Genomic DNA, 18,996 nt, shown 5'->3' on the forward strand with positions numbered 1-18,996 from the left:
AGAGAGAGAGAGAGAGAGAGAGAGAGAGAGAGAGAGAGAGAGAGAGAAGGAGAGAGAGAATATCAGTCAATCAATATAGTAAAAGTTTTTAAAGAGCCTGCATTTCATATATGAAGAAAATAATGAATGAAAAATGTACTAGGAAGAGAGATTAACTGGAGAATGGAATTGATATTACCAAGTCACCATTTTACTGAACTGCCTTGACTTAAGTCACATCCCTAGGATGGCCTGTGTTGAAGAAGTGAGAAGCAAGAAGGTACCAAAGCAGCAGCCCTGGTACTCCATGGTGCTTGCACTTTGAGGTGGTAGGGTGGTCAGCAGTCTCAAAGCAAAGGAAGCCCGACAGGCGGGGGGGGGGGGGTCCACTCACACAAAGACTGTGGGGAGAAAGAAAGCCTAGGCAGTAACTAATGCACTTGTCTGCGTTCAGATTTCTTTTTTCTTCCATCCTTGAGTCTTGCCCACCAGATTTCTATTCGAAAAAAAAAAAAAGAGAGAGAGAGACCTAATCCACTTTTATTTTTTGGTCTGTGCATTGATTTAATAGTATCAAACCCTGAGGTCCTCATGGTCTGCACCTGGGTTGCTTTTTCCCCTAATGAAGCAGGAGAAGTGGTTTAAGCCCCTGCGGGGCTCGCTGTCAAAGCTACACAATGATTAGCTCAGGTCCCCTTATTAGGAATGGACTGAAGAAAATCCCTTAGTCATCAGCATTGGTGAGTGTTCAATGAAAAGATTACCTTGGGCACCTGAAAAATAATGGAAGTGCTCAATAGAGGGACCATTAAGCCGGCTACACACACCAAGTCAGGTGGGCGTTGAGGGAATTAGCTGGGACACAGAGGCCAAAGAAACACTTTTGGACTTTCTGCTCTGCCTGAGTCTACCCTATAATTATTTAAACCTTTATGTGTTCTGGAGAAGCATTTTAGCTTGTATATACACATAGACACAGACACACATCCATGTGTATACACACAAACACACACACACACACATACACACACACACACACACACACACACACACAATCTATCCAAAGTAGTTGGATAGATTTGAGAAAAACATAGCTGAATGACAGGTCCAAATTTCTGTGACTTCAAGTCCTGTTGGTTATTCTCTTAGCCTTGATTTTTTTCAACTGTATAATGGGAATATTAATAGGACCCCTGTTCTGAAGATTCATGTAAGGATTAAATATACAACATGGAGTAATTCAAACTAATTAGTAACTAAACACTCAATACTGGGTTTTAACTTATTATTGTTAGTCGTTTAAAGATGAATTATTGTGTATTTGAGGTGTCTGTGTTTGGATATCATCAAAGGAGTGTTGGGCTCACTGCCTTTGTCTACAGCTGTGACCTTCGTTCTTTAGCTGTGGCCTTTGTTCTAAAGCTGTGGCCTTTGTTCTATAGTGATTTTGTTGCAGGCCTATGAATATGTTGACTCCATCTCCACTTCCATGGCCTCTCTTGCTTTAGGTCTTCTTTTCTGTTCTCATTTCTCAGGACTGGTTCTGCCTGTCAGGGTCAGAGAGCTAAGGAATACTTAGTTCCCAGGGAAGGGAACTATGGTGTTCCATGAAAAGGCTTGTCAGAAAGAGTCACAGGGAAACAGGGCCAGATGAAGCTAAACGTCATGCCTCTCTTTTGAGGGCGAGTGAACCCCTGCTCCTAAGCAATGCACACCTAGTGCCTGAGGGAAAGTCCTCCTTATTCTCTGTCTCCACACAACTGGGTCCCAGAAAAGGGAGTTTCAGTAAGCATATAACTGAGGCAGGAACTTGAGATAATACCCAGAGTACTTGGAAATATTTGGACATGCTTTGAGGAGGAACATGATTCTGCCTGAGTCCTCCAGCCTCAGAATCGGCTAAGATACCTGATAGTACTCTGGAGAGATCCTAGCTTCCTTTTCATAGCAAGAAATTGCCATTGGATAGAGGCGTGGACTGGCTACTACCAACAGAGTGAAGAGTATCCGCTCTCTGCAGTTAGCCACTGTTCCCAGCAAGTCCACTAACAATAGCTGCTTTTAGTACTATTAACATGATTGGATGGCTTGGTTGGATCGTCGCATTCAGTCTCTGGCGTCCCTTTGAGTAACATCATTACTGCCCCACTTACAAAGGAGGCTCAAAAGCACCAAGCTATAATATGGGCTAAAAGCCAGATTTCAACCCAGACAGTCCTGAACTCATACTCTTGGACAATGAGAAGGCTTTTTACAAAGTTAAAAAAGAAAAGATATTAAGGAAATTACACACACACACACACACACACACACACACAGTTTTAATAACCACTGATGGAAAATTCCTTAAAAACGGAAGTTTGCTTTGGAAAAAAATCTCTTTCACCCATGAAGGACAATATATCATATAACATAGACAATAGACTTAGATCCCTGTCACTTATTTGATTCACAGGCAATTCTTAGTTCATTCTCAGATAATTGTGGGATGTGTGTGTGTGTGTGTGTGTGTGTGTGTGTGTGTGTGTATTCATCAGTCGATTACATGGGGTGGGGGTGGGGTACATAGACCAAAGGCCAACCTCAGATATTGTTACTTGGGTACTGTCTACCTTATTTTGAAACAGTCTCTCATTTGTTGCCCTGGAAGTCATTGATTGGCTTAACTTGCTGACAAGAGAGCCCCAGAGATTCTCTCAGTTTCCACCTCTTTTTTGACATGGGGATCCGACTCAAGTCTTCATGCTTGCAAGGCAAAATTTTACCAACTGAGTCACTCTGCAGCCTGCAGACTTGGAGTTTGTGCAGATGAATCCAAAGTCCTAGGTATTGGTGAGATCTGGTCATTCTTCTCTACCCAGAATGCAACTGGCCTAAAGGCATGAAACTGAAAAAAAGTTTGGTGCTTAAAGACTGTTCTACTGGCATTACACAGCTTCCCTGTCCCAGGGCCTGAGTCTAGTGTCTCCTCCTACTGCTTTAAAAAGAGAGGTGGGGGAGAAATGGAGAGTCGAGGAGAAAAAGGAAGAAGGGCTGTTGACCATTTCCTACCTCACAAAGAGGCTAAAATGAGAGAAGGAAATGACTTTGTAAAGATAAAGAAACAGGTCTGCAACCTTATTCCTAGTGAGAGGGAAGACATGAGCCTCCAAAGATGGCAAGTCTCTGATGGCATGACGCTTACTGGGCAGGCTTTCTGGGACCCCATTGTTTTCCTCCTTTGTCCTGATTTGGTGTTTTGGAACTGTCATACGAATCTGAAGCCAACATGGATGTGCTTTCAGTAAACTACTGGAAGATTCTAGGCTCTCATACTTGCCCTTCATTTCCCAAGCAAGGAGTCCCCTGCTTTGCTTCCCGTCCAGACTATACCTCCAGCCCCCTTTCACCTGTACCCTCAGCATCTTTCCTAAAGTTTAATGGCTAGAACCCAAGACAATAATCTACCACCTCTTAAATCACACTAGGAGTACAATTTCCCCCACCTATTATTTTTTCTATTATAATGTGGATAAAGAAAGGTCAGTAAGACCTGGCAGATGGCCAGATAAAGAATAAGCCAAGAGCTGAGGAAATGAAGCTCACGAAGCCTGACGACCTGAGCTCGCTCCCCAGTGTCCACATGGAAGGCAGATTCAGCAACATCCTCTTAGGGTCCCAGTACTGGAAAAGGAAAGACAGAAAGATTCCTGGGCCAACCTAGCCAGACCACTGAGCCCCAAGTTCAGTGAAAGTCCCTGCCTCAAAAAGGAATCACATGGAGAGTTATCAACAAAGATGCCTAGTGTTAATCTCTAGCCTATACAAACACACACACACACACACACACACACACACAGGGACATACATGCGCATGTGTGTCTAAGCTATGACTGGAGACTTGTGCAGGATAAGGGCACATGAAGTTTTCATTCATGTCACAAGCTTGCCTGGCCTCCCCAAGGGAATAGAAATTGTAAGGAACAGAATTTGACTGGTGTCACTCTCTGGTTTGGAACTGTGTGTTAGTGGTAAATGGTAAGTAGGCGTGTTTAAAGGTTGATCATTTCAGCTGTAGCAAAACTCCTACCAACTGCCAAGCATCAACTTGACAGAGCAAAGGAGGTGATTTCTCACTGAGAACAGCTCTTTTGCCAGCACCCGCTCTGACCACTGACGCTTTGCTCCTGTGGCTTTGTTTTTCCTGATCATTGTAACGAAGGGCAATTCCAGAGCAGTCGCCTGAGCGCAGAGCAGTGCATGTCCACCTGGCTTCCCTGACTGGTGGCTGAGAGCATGGACACGTAAATTCCCGAAACCTTGAGCCCATCAAGATATTTTGCAAAGTGAAAACACATCTAGTAATTTGTAGATAATATTGAAGGGGGTGGGATATGTGTGGGCAGGGGGTGCAAACCACCTTTTTGCTTGATTTGCTAGATTTTGGAATAGGATAGGAACGGACAGATTTATAGAAGGGAATCACTTTATGTACCAAAAGAGAGTCTCTTCTCCTAGCAATCTTTACAAAGAATTCAGCTCTAGCCACTACTGTATTGATCACAGTGGTGGTTCAGAGTCTACTGGGTTTGTTCCTTAGCCTCCCTGAGGAGGTTAAGCCAGCACTGGTCACATGTTCTTCCTTTGGTTCCTGCCCTCCAGAGTTCCCTTTCCAAGCCAGGCAGCCAGTATAATGAAAACAGCTAAACAAGGCCAGATTAGTCTTTGCTCCAGTGACATTTTCTGGAGGTCAGATGCTGATCCAAAAGAAACCAAATTATAATTGTGACCGGCATCACTAAAATTAAATGGGCACACTCTCAGAGACGCTGTAGCAAGAGGAAACTGGGACCATCAAGGTGCTGAGATCTTAGTAGAGAAGGGAAATATTCATTGCCATGAGGTAGCCAATGGATGCGTGTATCCCCCGCTTTACCACGCACATTCTCATGTTTCCTCATGTCATCAGACCAGCAGTCATACAGAGTACACAGCTTCATTGCCCTTTTCCAGGACTCTAGAGACCAGCCTAAGGGACTAGGCAGGATTTCCCCATGGCAAAAGCAACTTTTGACTCTCAAAATGGAAGTCTTTGTACACTGGTATAGATCTCCCAAGCACCTGGAACTCACCCAGATTTGCTTATCAGAACATTAACTCCAGATGGTTCAATGCTTATGGCATCCCTGGACTTTGTGGTGATTCATGTCGTGTTGACAACTGGACTCCTCCCATTAGTATCTCCCATTTTCAAGCTCAGAGAGATAAAGTCACAAGGGTGTCACAGAGCGTGCATGTGATAGTGCTAGACAGAAACCCAGGACTGAGTCCACACTCCTTGCTCCAACACTACTTCTGACACTCAAAAATGAATTTCATAACCATTCCCTGAGCTTTTCATATGGGTTTTTAGTGCCTAAAACCAAGAGGTACATAGCAGCAGCTTTGGGATAGCCCAGAAAGTTCTGTTTGAAAAACTTGTGGAAAACCATGCATGTCTTTTCTGCTGAGGGTCTCACCATATCCCTTCTACTTCAAAATCTGAACTATCAGACACCAAGCATGGAAGAATTCAGGACAACCTGCAGCCAAATTATAAAAACCCAAGGTGCCAGGAATGCCAACAGTCTTTATTACTAATATAGACTTGAGAGCACTCTCCAATAAGGGAGATAGTCATCTCTGTCTATTTTAAAGGAAGGGAGGGAAATGCCAAACTTCTGTGCCAGCTAGAAAAACCTGAGCCTATAAAACTTCTCATTGTCCTCGAATAGTGATCATCACTTCAAAAAAATGGAGTAATTTTCTTTTTAGTACCTATTTGTTTTTCCTGGTCAGCTCTATGGACTGGCATAAGCATATCATCTGAACTCAGCTAGTGTCTGAGCTGTGCACAGGAAACACAAACACTCGCCTAATGCCCTCTCTTTCCTCCTTAGGTGAAGGCAGCTTCCAAGTATGTGGACGTGCCTGTGAGTATCTGAACATCTGTCACTGCCTGTGGTTGGGTTAATTTCATTTTTCTAGTTTCATGGGGTCTTGTTTGGGGTTTGTTTGTTTGGGGTTTTTGAGACAGGGTCTCTCTGTATCTCTGGCCGGCCTAGAACTCCCTATGTAGACCAGACCAACTAGGAACATGCAGAGACTGCCTGCATCTGTACCCAGTGCCGGGATCAAAAGCCTGTGTCTTCCACCCATGAGTATGTGAGCATCGTGTTTTGTTTGATGAGATCTGCTCTGTGCTTTGCTTTCACAATGTGGACCTTCAAAGAAAACAATTGGGACTGTGTTTCTCCAATGAGAAGAAGACATGGTTTTCTGTGTCAGAAAGGAAGGACCAGTATGTGGGTTAATCCAGCTCCCTCTTGCTTTTGTTCTTCTGGTTCCCCAGGACTCTCTTTCTGCTCATATAGAGTGCACCCCTTACAGCCCTCAGTTATAAATTTCAACAAGGGTTCCAGTATTTTTTGAGTTAAACAAATAAATTCTGAATTTGTTCATTTGGGGGTCAACTCTGCAATTGTTTTAAGGAAAACTTACAAAACTGTCCATAATTAGTACTGGCCTCATTAATGAAGAGAATCCTCAAAGTTCACAGAGAAGGCACTTGAAGTTGCCCAAAATTTACATTTAAATTGAGGTTAAGTACTAGACATGAATGCTAAAGTGTGGGATTACCTGAGACAAATCAGAAGACGCTTATAGACGGACTTTGCCCTGCCTATTAGCAAAATAAAATTGGAGAGATTTTTAAATATATTCCTATAAAAGGGGAAAGAAAATGAAGTTGTTTCTCCATTTCTAACAAAAGAGGTGTGAGTCTATTATAAAATATTAAATTTAGGAGCTTATCTCAATAGTCGCCGAGGGGCTGGTCCTGAGCCGTTCTCATTCTGAACGTGGTTAAGTACCCTCCTTGTTCAAATACTTATTTGTGAAAATTTGTTTTTTTCTAAAAGGATTTATATTAACATTTAAATTCATTTCCCCAGGAAGCTAAGTGTGTAATGGTTTATTGGCTTATTCCTCAAAGGAAGACAAAATGGAAAATTGGAGTGACTGTCGCATTCACATGCATGTTGTTTGTTTAATGGAAGAATGTACAATCAATAATTATGCTTGAATTTATACAATACCTCTCATCAAGGGGCCCTGACTCCTTCCTGGAGGCAGGAGAATGGGGAAGAGAAAAGGCTCACAGAACCACAGCCAGGAGAGCATTTTACTCTTTTCAGTTCCTTTTGAACAAACTCTCCCTTTATGTGCCCATGCTAGTCCATCTTTACAATGAAGATACCTCACAGTTAGGTGTGCTGCATGCTCTAAACAGTGCTACATGTGTGGACCTCACACACTTCCAAGCCCTAAATAGACATTCATGCAGTGAAGAGCATTTCAGGGTGTGACAACACCCAGAGCAAAGGATAGATGACTCTGCTGCCTTAGCCCTGTCCTCCACTGGACTTCAAGAGTGTCAAAAATGCAAATGCCTAGCTCCCAGCACAGAGATCTGATGTCTTCAGCTCATGCCTCGAGCCAGGAAGGCAATCACTTAGTTACAGTAGTTCAAGACTCAATATATGAAGAAATCTGGTTTAGCATCAGGGTTAACATCAAACCACATGAGAGTAACATTTTAGGAAAGTCAAAACAAGGTTCAATGTTGGCAATGTTTTATGTCTCAACCTAATAATTTCCCAGGCCAGGCCTAGCTTTATTCTGAAGATAGGATAAAATGGAGTGTTTTCTATGATCAATAATCATAAAGACACTTGTCCTGGATGGTGCTTTGTTAGAAACTTGAGGATATGAAAGAACAGAAGTGACTCAGCAGAGGTTCCTTCTGGAGGGGGTAGAAGAAAATGACACAACATAGCCCCATATCTTCCATTGATGACACAGAGTGTAATTATAACCACCCCAGCCAGGCCTGTGAATCACCAACTACATACCCACCATTATTTTAGGTCCATTAACACTTAATCTTTGGAACTTCTCCATTTCAAAGATGGGGAAAATGAAATGGAGGCTTCCTCACTCTAGGATGGCCAGAGATCTGACAGCAGATACTACAAACTATGCTCTTAAACACTCTACCACACTACGAGATGAGTTTAGTTACTGTATAGATACATGCTTAGATAGTTGAGTGATTAGTCTAGTATTAGAAAAGAATATAATTAGTAGACAAAACCCATAATTGTACCAATAGTTAATGGCTTAGGACAATGCTACACATTGAAAATAAATTGATTAAATGTATACTTTTATGACCAGTAGCAGTATACTAAGTATTACAGAAAATAAATAATTCCATAGAAAATGATTCTATACAGTACACATATATTCAAATATAGTATTTACATACAGTAAATAATCATTTACTTTTGAAGACAGTCCAGTAAGAGACCATCGTTCATTTCTTTCTGTTCATCAGAAGAGAAAACTGGAGTACCTGAAAGGTTAAATAGTATGCACAAGGTCACCTGGGCAGGAAATAGGCAGGACAAAGTCAGTAGCATGGGGTTGATGGTAGACCCGGCTGCTCTAGTTCCCAAGAGACAATGTGCACAAAATCAACCTTCCAGTACTATTAGTATTGGGTGGATGGGTGTCATTCCAGGTTTTTTAAGAACCACTTCACTGCCATACACACCTATTAGTCACTGATGCCCATACCAGGATGGACAGCGGCAAGACACAGCAAGAATTTGGGCATTATTTGATGACATTTTCTTAGATTTCTGGCTCTCATCGCAAGTGGTTCTAATTCAGTAACTCTGGGGTAGAGCCTTCCAAATCTCTTTCTAAAATGTGTTTCCCAGTCTTCTGTAGAAGTATGAAAACCTGTGGGCTAAATCAGTAATTCTTGAACTGAAACACTTAGAGGTCTTTGTTTTGATTGCTTGGCAGATTCTGTGGACCCAGCACCTTTTCTATAAAACTTCATAGGCCCTTTGGCATTTGCAGCCAGTCTTATAAACCCAAGTACCATCACTTTAAATCGTGTCTAGCTCTAATCTCTTTGTGTTTTATTGTGAGGTTTCTGACACAGTTTAAATTTAGTTCCACGCTCAGACCATGAGTTTATTATCACAGAGAGTTTTTGCTTACTAAGTACCCCTAGCAAAAAGTGGCACTATTCCCCATAGCTCAGAACATTTCCTTCTCTTAAATCTAGTGTTTGAGCCTTACTTGTACAATTGGCATTCATACTAAAGCTTGCTTAAGATGTCAAAAATTGTATTCCCTGCCTAGAACTATCTTCCAGGGACTGTCAAGGATGAAAACATCCCATTTGACCAAGTCCATTGATGTCCTTATTTCTAAATTATGTCTTCCACATGTGGCAAAGTCAGCTCTACAGTGATTTTTGTGTATTTGTTTGTATGCTTTCTGAAGTCTGTGTTATATTCTGTCTGTCTGTCCCAGCCATACCTAAATGCCACTACCTAAAAACTGATCCAACCAGGTGGACACAGTGCTGATACAATACCTAGCTTTTCTAGTGACATTACTTGTTCAGTCTGGTGTGGTTTTTAGCTTGTAACTAATACTTACAAGTCAGTTTTTTTTATCTGCCAGCACTTTTGATTTTAGTTTAATACTTAGTAATACTTAACAACAAATATTTAAAATGAATTTATTATACATCTTTCCCACCTTTTATACCCCTGCCATTTTAAATGATGTCCTGATTGTAACTAACTTCTGTCCTCGGGACTCATGTTCACCACCATGACTACCTGGCTATGATGCCAGCATAGTGATTTGCTCTCGTAAGTTCCCAGGGTATAGGAACAGCTCTCCCTTTCCCCAGGAGTCCCAACAGTTGGTGAGCATGAGTGTCTGATGTGGCAGTCTGTCCTCCCAGAATAGCACTGCCTCATTAGCACACGATTCCCAGACAATTTCCTTCTTCCCTCCTCTCCATTCTCAGTTCATCAAGAGATAGAATCCCAACTTGTTTGAATCAGATGTGGTACTCACGTTAAAGAAAAGCAGTTGTGAACAGGAGAAAGAAAACTAATTGTGTGGAGACTTCATTCATATCTCTTTATTGTCTCCATCAGGTCTCCTTTCCTTTCTCAGTCTAAAGTAGATGCTAATAGTAAAACCCAATATCAAAGGGAAGGGATCATAGCAGTATAAATTTATTTTGCAATGCATAACTTTCATGACATTTTTATATACGTTACTATAGCTGCCAGTCATAGTCCTCGAAGGTCAGCTAGAGATCCTAATCCCACTCTACGGCTCCATAGCTAAGGCCGATAGATGTGCAAATGAGTTGCGTAAATTTCACCACGGGATGAAGTAATGATCCATACAGTGGAATGAAGAGCTCTAAAAGTTACCAGAGGATTTGTTCATTCAGTCACGGATTTGTCCAACCAGCAAATATTTACTGAGTACGTGCTAGGTGCCAGGCATCATTCCTGTATGTGCTAAGACTATAATTAAAAGTTAATCAAAGTCCTGCTCTTTGTGGCACTTTTGATCTAAGAGGAAAAGCCAGATAAAATCCCAAAGTTTAACATATGAAAAAAAAATCAACCCTTGGTAAATAGTGTAGTGTTAGAAAAATAAATCAGTAAGACTCAAACCAAATAGGTTTTTAAATCAGGAGTTCTGTATCTCAAATATGCGCCCTTTTAAGGAAGTGAGCTTTCCTGAAAGAGAAGGCATGCTGAAGATCTCAGCATTATAAAGCACTGTTCCCAACAGGGTAAGTTACTAAAAGGTGGCTACATCTGACTTTGACTTCATCTTAGCTCTAAGATGTACCCAGGAAAAAGGCTATATCACAAGTATCCCAAGGAAGATATAAAACACTAATAATAAGTTTTTCAGGTTCCCCAGGTAAGCATCCCTTTCCTACTAAGACTGTCTTTTGGTGTGCAGCTGCCAAAGAGAGAGGAGAGACCTGCTTAGAACTAGTCCCATCTCATTGGAGAACTACTGTTGTTTTGTATCATAAAACTGGTACAATTATAGGACCATCATAGAAACTGCTCCATGCATTTGCTGAAAATTGCTTAGAAGTGTAACATTTGATACTGTGGCTTTGGGGTGTCCCTCATTGTTTTTCAAATTAATACCTTGTCATTGTTTCAGCATGTGTTAAGAAATGTTACTAGTATCCTGGGGGCCAAGCATTGGCCCTTTGCTTGATAATTGTAAGCTTTGTATCAGGAGAAAAAAAATACAGTCCTACTGTTTCCAAACCTTCCTCATTTTCACCCTGGAAATTACACAGAAGTGTTAACTAACTTCAATTTGCAGTGCCTGACAGTCACGTCTTGTAGAGAAATGATACTTTGTGATCTAAGGTAAATCATAGTAATGAAAACTAATCTTATAGTTATTAGCAAACATACATCTCTACTGTAGAAATTTAAGGGGTTTATGGCAGCTCTCCTAATGACCCATATTACAGTGTTTTAATAGGTTTCTTTGGAGATACCTTTGATTTCTGACATCTCAAGCAGTGCACATTCTGGTTTGGTTTTATTTGTATGTTATTTTTTTCACAATAAATCATTTTCTACCTACTGGATGAACAACCTGCCTACCTCACCAGAAAATCTAATTAATTTAAAAACCAACCTTCCTTTTCTGTCTTTCTTTCTTTTCCTCCTTTCTCTCATTCATTCATTCATTCATTCATTCATTTTTTCCATGCCTAAAGTACCAGGCTGCAATAGAAGGCAAAGACAAATGATCGAGTGTCTTTTCTGAGTAAAGTATGCACAAATACTCACCAAATGCTCTTAGACTGAACTGCCCTCCAGTGGGTCTTGAATTGAAGGGAATAGTCACTGAAATAGGATTTCCGACGTACTTTTTCTATTTTGTTTTACACGGAGAAAGGGATAATAGAAGACAGAATACAGTGGGATTTTTCTAACAGTAGTTTCTATTTAAAAGAAAGCTAGAGAATACCCCTTGGGTGACCCAGAATTTTGTCTATCAGCTAAGTTTGAGAGAGAGAGAGAGAGAGAGAGAGAGAGAGAGAGAGAGAGAGAGAGAGAGAGAGAGAGAGAGATCCAGAACTAGATAGAAGTAATCATGAAAATGGAGGAGGGAAGGGTGCAGGAGGCATGGGAAGAGGGATGGTGACTGAAAACCCTCAAGTTCTGAAGATCCATGTGATTATTTTCCTGTTTCATTACAGAAACCCGGGATGGATGTGGCCGACGCCTACGTGACTTTCGTCCGCCACTCTCAGGATGTCCTTCGTGATAAGGTCAATGAGGAGATGTATATAGAAAGGTTATTTGATGTAAGTAAATGCCTTCTCCTCCTTGCAGCCCAAGGAGGAGAGCCTCCAAAATGTGACAAAATGAGAGACAGGAGGATAAGTCACATTTTGAGAAAATGGATCAGTCCTGATTCAAAGAAAATCTCTCCTCTCCCTCTGCCTTAGGCTCTTGTCTGTCCTGTCTGTTCTGTACCCACTCCTGGTGTGGCTGTGGCTGTGTCTGCGTCCCAGTCTGTGTGATATGTGGACGGCACACAGCCTCCTGGCAAGCAGGCATATTCTGCATGGAGCTGGAGAGGCAGACATCTTGAACTGGCAGAGACCGTCTTCTATCCCTGTTCTCCTCCTTGCAGTCTGGCCATTTGTAAGGGACATATTCTCTCTGGTGATGCTGAGACCAGCACCACCTATCCTGGGGGTAGTGCCTCCTTGACGCCAGCTGTGGCATGCAGATGTGCAATAAATGTTACATTGTTATGTCTTCCAATGTGTTAGAACTTCTGTAAGACTGGACATCTTCCATTCTGGGTGTTGCCAGAGACTTGTATGTGAGCCACTGGATCAGTACCTTTTGTAATCCATGGTGTTCCTGTCCATCCACCTACCTCAGGAAGTCTAGTGAAAACCAAATGCAGGGCTGGGTGGGTACTATATCAACGCAAACTAAAACACAGAAAGTGCAGGCTTCCATGAACCCACAGAAGTAGCTCTCAGGAAGATTTATTGCCACTGCAAAGGAAGCCACTGAGGTCAAAAGGAATCTGCACTGGTCTCAAACTGTCTGCCCATCTGAAGCCAATGCAGACAGGGTTACCTCATGTAGCCACATATATTGCCTCTAGTTTCCCCCAAATCTACCTGTGGAGACCTGGCCAGAGTGCACTGGAAGTGGCGTCCTTGTCTACTTCCGCCCCCTGAAATGTGGGCCCCTCCTGTCCAGGCTTTCGTAGTTTTAATGCCAGCCGGAACATTAATGTTTTGCTCAACTGTGGAACCCTTGTTTCTGTATTTTTTCTGTAACTGTGTTCACCAATTGACGCTGCGTTTTGTATGTTTTTGTCCCGTAGCTAAATGAGCTCATTGTTGGCACCGCTCTCTGATTCTGCAGCTTCTGACTTTCTATGCTTTGTCTTCCAGCTCATTGGCTTTCCTGGTGTGTTCAAAAGGCTTCTTTCTGTCTTTCTTCTATTCTTCTCTTCTCTTTTCCAGTCACCTCTGTTCCGTGCCCCATACCCCCTCTCCCTGCTGCATCTTCCTTTGACAAAATCCTTCTTACTTTTTAATTCCCACTTGTCCTCTCTCAGATTAAAATGGAACTTATCTCTCATGTCAAATGTTTTATCACATTATATCAAGTGGCATGAATTAGAATCAAATAATCTTCCTGTGTACATCTTCTAGCATGGCCCACATCCACCGAGAATGCCTCATACATGCATAAAGCTCACCAGTGGGGCCTCCCCATCTCTGCATGCGTGCCTCTAGGAAAGGCCTGAGCCCCAGTTGGTCTGGGGAACGGTTGCCCATCCAATAGGCATTGAAAACAGCAGTAGCACCCTTGGGTCTATGCCAAGGGGTGTGGTCTTGCCCATCTCCACTGAATCCCAATTCCAAACTACAAATTTTCAAGAAGCTTGTGGACGGCTCTTTTCAATGCCTCAATTGCCTAGGTTGCCTGGGTTTTTTTTTTTTTCTTTTTTCTTTGATGGTATCTTCTGGTATTCAGCTTTGTGGAGTGTGTGTGTGTGTGTGTGTGTGTGTGTGTTTGTGTGTGTTCCTCTATGAATGTGTATGCAAATAGCCTATGATCCCTGAAACTTTAAAACATTTAACACAGAATCTGATACTTACTCTCTGATTTAGCCTGTCTCTTCACTGACAGATACTCCACCTTTCCACTACTTTTTAAAAATTATAAATGCCAGGAGAAATTTTGGTCTGAAGACATTCCTGTTGAAGGCTATGAGGCAAATGGTCTTTTGAGTGGCTCTTCATAAGGGAATTGCAACCAAATCTTCATTTGGAAGTTAAAAGGGAGCCTTGTCTGGCACAGAGGGGGGGGAGTGGACTTACCTAACTAGAAGAACACGAGCACATTCTAACCCTCTGGGCTTTAATGGGAATCGATAATTAAAGGAAATATTCCTAAGAATATACTTTGCAGAAGCAAGTTCTGTTTTGGGGAATATGTGGTGGGGAGGTGGGAGTTTTCAAAAATTCACAAGTACATCCAGCCTCTTGTCCACTGAGCCAGCATCTATGGCAGCAGTAAATCTCTGAAAAACCGCCACACACATACACACACACACACACACACACACACACACACGCAGTTTAATTTCAGATTGCCCCAATTTTCTTTTTCCAATACAATCTTTACTCTCCTCCTCTGAGCAGATGATTTTACCATTCTAACCGTGATAACCATCCTATGCATTTCACCCTAACCTTATAGAGAAAATAATCACTTTTTAAAAAGCTTATTTAGACAGGAATTTCTTGACCATTTACTTCCTTAATCTCCAAGTAACCAGGTCCCCTAATTTACGGGATCTATTGGTGCTAGGCAACCTAACTGTGGTACAAAAAAAAAAAGTTATTGAATCTGTCATGGATTTAAAACATTTGTCATTTAAAAGCCCAGAGCTTCTCACAAGCTTCATTGCCATGCGGCTTCAGTAATTTAATTCAGTACTTACTGTTTTTCTATAATCTAGCGGCAAATCATCAGATTACCAACATGTTTGATTATTTTCGGCTTCTGTTTCCTCAAGCATGGTGTTTACTCTTTTGCATACATGCTCTGTAAAACTCTTGTGTCCAGTGAGATGAACTGGTAACAGGAATATCAAAGCAGAAGGGGTCTCTTGAAAGCTACCAGTGCACAGTTCTTATTACAGTGAACTAATGCTCTCTACCCCGCTCTCTAATGACGGGGTCCTAGGACGGCTTTGTAAACAATTGGCAGAAAACTATTGAGAAATACTTGTTGATCTGAGAGATTTCTCTTCCAAATTGTTGCATTTTGATAAATGGCAGAAATGAATAATAGCAAATTAGCATTTTGAATGAAGAAAAAAAATATAGATCTCTGAGATTGTTTGCTGTTTGGGGGTTGTTGGTTCTGACTGCCGTGTCTCTCCGGCTCTGTTCCTGCTGGCATCTGTCACTTGAGAAGCATGTTCTGAGACTCCTTGTTGTGTTTTTCTGTGTTTCAAGTCTTAGCTTTATTTACCTGATAAATCCCCTGAGTTCTTGCTCTTTGGTATTGTATCTTTTTCCTCCTTCCCTGTTACTGCGTGCACTCTTGCAGGAAGGCTGGATGGCTTTTAGTATGTTTGTATGTGGAAAATATTTGGAATCCTAGCTGGTCATTTATGGGCTTGTTTTATGTTTTAACAAAGTCGCTGCTATCTGGTGATTTCTGAGCTGCATTTGTTCTCCCCCCAACCCCTGCTTCATCGTTGTATTTTGGCTGGGAGCGGGTGCTTGTGGGAGATTATCAGAGCAGCATTCGGGGTTCTATATGTGAGGCTCTGCATCTTGTATCTACTTTATTATGTAACTTAAGAACAGACTTTCCACATTCATCTCTACCATTTTAAAAAAAAATATCAAGCATTCTGTAGGGTTTTTGGAGAAATGCATTTAGATATAATACTGCCTAAACAGATTTTTTTCCAGTGAAAGTTTCCTTGTTTAGTAACATAGTTGGTTTATATATTCTTTCTGTAAAATACCAACAGTATCTGTTTAATAATAAATCCTTAAGACTGACTTCATCAATCTAAAATAATATTGTGATGAAAAGGAATCCCAGAACCGTTCCCCATGATATTTTAGATACCAAACGAACATTCTTATCTGCTTTTTTTTATTTTTCAGAGAAAAAGAATGAAGCACAATTATAATGTCTTCACTTGCTGAAAAAAAAGGATTTTAATATTTTGAAAGAAGATATTTAGACATTTAAGTTAAATGAATATCGTAAGTGTAGCAGTGAGTTAAGATCATTTCAGAGGAGCTGAATTTTTAGAGGGAAATTGCATCAGTCTACGATTTGAGAGGAAGCTTTACCTCCTTGTCAATTATCGATGCTTTATAAAGAAAATAAAAAACAAGGATTGTAATAAGCTCCGTGTTCTGAAAGTAGCAGCTAAGAACGGATGCTCAGGCTGGAGGAATAGCTTGCCTTTCCTCCTTCTTTGGTGATTAATTCACCATCTCCCTCAAAACAAAAACAAACAAAAACAAAAAACCAAAAAAGGAAAAAAAATGCTTTCTGAAATTAGACATCAGATCATCAAGAGAAGCACCTAAGATTTCAAGGTCTAAGCAAAAATTAATTTATTTTCTTTCCTCCTTGTACTTCTTGAAGACACAGACTGAGAAGAAAATCAGGATTAAAAGAGATGTGCTTAGGGTGAATTCATCTGCTTAAACCTCACAGGCTCAGAAATGAATGATTAAAAAGCCATCTCAAACTTGGCCAGAGTCCACGCTGCTGGTAATACTGCATCCGCTCCAGCTTTCTTCTGCCGGCCCCGTGTCACTGTGAACCAGACCCAGGAACATTTGACTAGAGATGATACATGGATTATCTAGGTCAATTATACACTTAATCTGCCTTCTGGAGGATTAAGCGTTTACAGATAGACTCTGCATTTGGCTTCTCCCCGGCAGTTATCAGATCAGGAAAAGGCCCCTTATCACACAGCCTTGTGCGAGCTTAATCAGGCAGTGTGGACAGATTCGGGGGCTCTGCCGCCTGGCATTCTCCGCCTTGCACAGATTCCCATTTGCTGTTCCATTTTCAAATCGAGTATTTGTTCATTTTACGTGGCAGCACCATAATTGGGTGTGAATAGTTCCCTCTAAAGCGGTAATTTGAAACGTGAACCCTCTGCCTATTAAAATATGCTTCCTGGGTTTATATATGAATCTACTGATGACCTTGTTTTAATAGCCTTATTAAATTATAAGGGCCTGTATGCGTGAATGTATGTCAATCAAAATAGGAACCACGCCGCTCCAGGAAGTAAGGACTGACTGAAAATCAGATATAAGGAGAACGTTGTGTTACTAAATCCATAAGGTAGGCCACTGACTTCCAGGTTAAGGGAGCTGCTTTGAAAGCAGGCAGGGGGAAAGGTGAGTAGGGGTCTCCAGATCAACAGGCTGCAGTTCTTGAGGTCTGAACAGAGAAAAGCAAGGTGTGTGCCATCCTAGACATTGGAAGCGTGAGTTCTCTCTGCTTTAGCAGTAGCCTCCTTGAATCCAAAGTTACAACGATAGGCCCTGCCCCTAGACCTTCAGATCAGATCTGCATGACGTTCGTTCGAGGTTTTTAATCTCTCAGAGCCTTGGCTGATTCATCTAGGTAACAGTGGTGATAATAAGCAGGACCTTCCTCCGAGCATTTCGAGCATTTCGTTGTTAGGAAGGTGAGATGTCACGGCCAGGCGCAGCATCAGGAACTAAGGACGAATTCGGTAAGTGTTAGCTACCGCCCTCCTTATTCTCATCCTAACACTGAAATGAAAGCCCGTTTCTGGTTTGTCTTGCTATGTGAAACTCCGTACCTGTTCTGAGGAGTGTGAGCACCTCTCTGGTGCTTAAGGTGTTAACTTCAAGCTTGCTCATAATCTTCATTGTATGGTGGCCTGGGTTTTTCTTAACTTTTGCTAAAAACATATTGCAGAAGCAGGCAAAGTAGTGATGGTCAGGAATGATGCTTAGAATTAAGCCAGAGTGGAATAGAGACCCGGTTGCTTCTCTAAGCTCATCCTAGTCCATGTCAGGTCCCCTCACCCTCAACCCCTACCTCCACCTTTACCTCCATCCCAAACCCCACGCCCACTCCCTGGGTAAACAAACAGACTTGTTGTAACAGTTTAAAGTTCAACTTCTGGTGAGTGCCAGCCTTTGAACGAGAGCCTTGCACACACTGGGCAAGTGCCCCACTAAACTTTCTCAATGTGTCAGGAGCTTCTCAGCATCTCTCCGTCTCACAAACATTCTTGTTCACTCAGGTGATTCAGAAATGAGCTGGCATTAAGCCCCGACAAATCTGTGGTAAATTAGAAAAACAGAACTCAGCCTCCAGGAAGGTTGTTTTATCAGGGACCTGAGAAAGAGGGGTGAAAGATAACTCCCAATTGTTAGAATTGTTAGAACTAATTGTTAGAATGCCTGTTTTGTATACTGTAAACATTTAGGAAACACAGCCAAGCAAAACTAAGAATGTTGAGATGTCATGTTCCCAAAACCCAAGAATGGCCAACTGGATATTTATTCTTTTAAATTTTTCCTAATTAGATTCATTGTGTGCGTTTTTCCAAAAGAAGTAAGCAAGAACTGCTGTTTAAGTTGACAGTCTCTGAGTTCCATGCCAATAAGTGTTCACCTAATATGCTGTCTGTATTCAGAACTTCCCACTTGTCCCCAATACTCTTTGTAAGAAGTTTGTGCGAACCGAAATCCCATGCCAAGCGACATGTGTGGGCAAGGCTGTGATGTCACATACATTTCCTTTCAGCTAGCACTGGCCCTCTTTCCATGCTCCTGACTTGGTAGAGGGACCACCGTGCCAATTGCTCTGCAGACTGGAGGAGTTTATTACCATCTAAACATAGAACCGATTTGTTGAGGGGAAAAAAAATCAAGCTGAATTCAACCAAGTAGTTCTTTTAAACATAATTAGTAACTTAGCAGAAACCAGGGTTGTTGTTTTTTAAAAAAAAAAAAAAAAAAAAAAAAAAAAAAAAAAAAAA

The 18,996-nt window shown here is 41.6% G+C and overlaps 1 protein-coding gene across 11 annotated transcripts in view; it reads left to right on the top strand.

The window, feature by feature from the left end:
* Cadps (calcium dependent secretion activator) overlaps positions 1-18,996 on the top strand; it is a 434,854-nt gene that overhangs the window by 384,942 nt on the left and 30,916 nt on the right. For all 11 annotated transcript variants that reach the window (XM_028760516.1, XM_028760517.1, XM_028760521.1 and 8 more), the window contains 2 exons: positions 5,898-5,930; positions 12,137-12,244. In XM_028760516.1, the coding sequence (XP_028616349.1) occupies positions 5,898-5,930; positions 12,137-12,244 (141 nt within the window). The remainder of the gene's footprint in view (positions 1-5,897; positions 5,931-12,136; positions 12,245-18,996) is intronic.

Source organism: Grammomys surdaster, unplaced genomic scaffold (genome assembly GCF_004785775.1).
Source record: "Grammomys surdaster isolate TR1022 unplaced genomic scaffold, NIH_TR_1.0 126546, whole genome shotgun sequence".
NCBI classification, from domain to species: Eukaryota; Metazoa; Chordata; class Mammalia; order Rodentia; family Muridae; genus Grammomys; species Grammomys surdaster.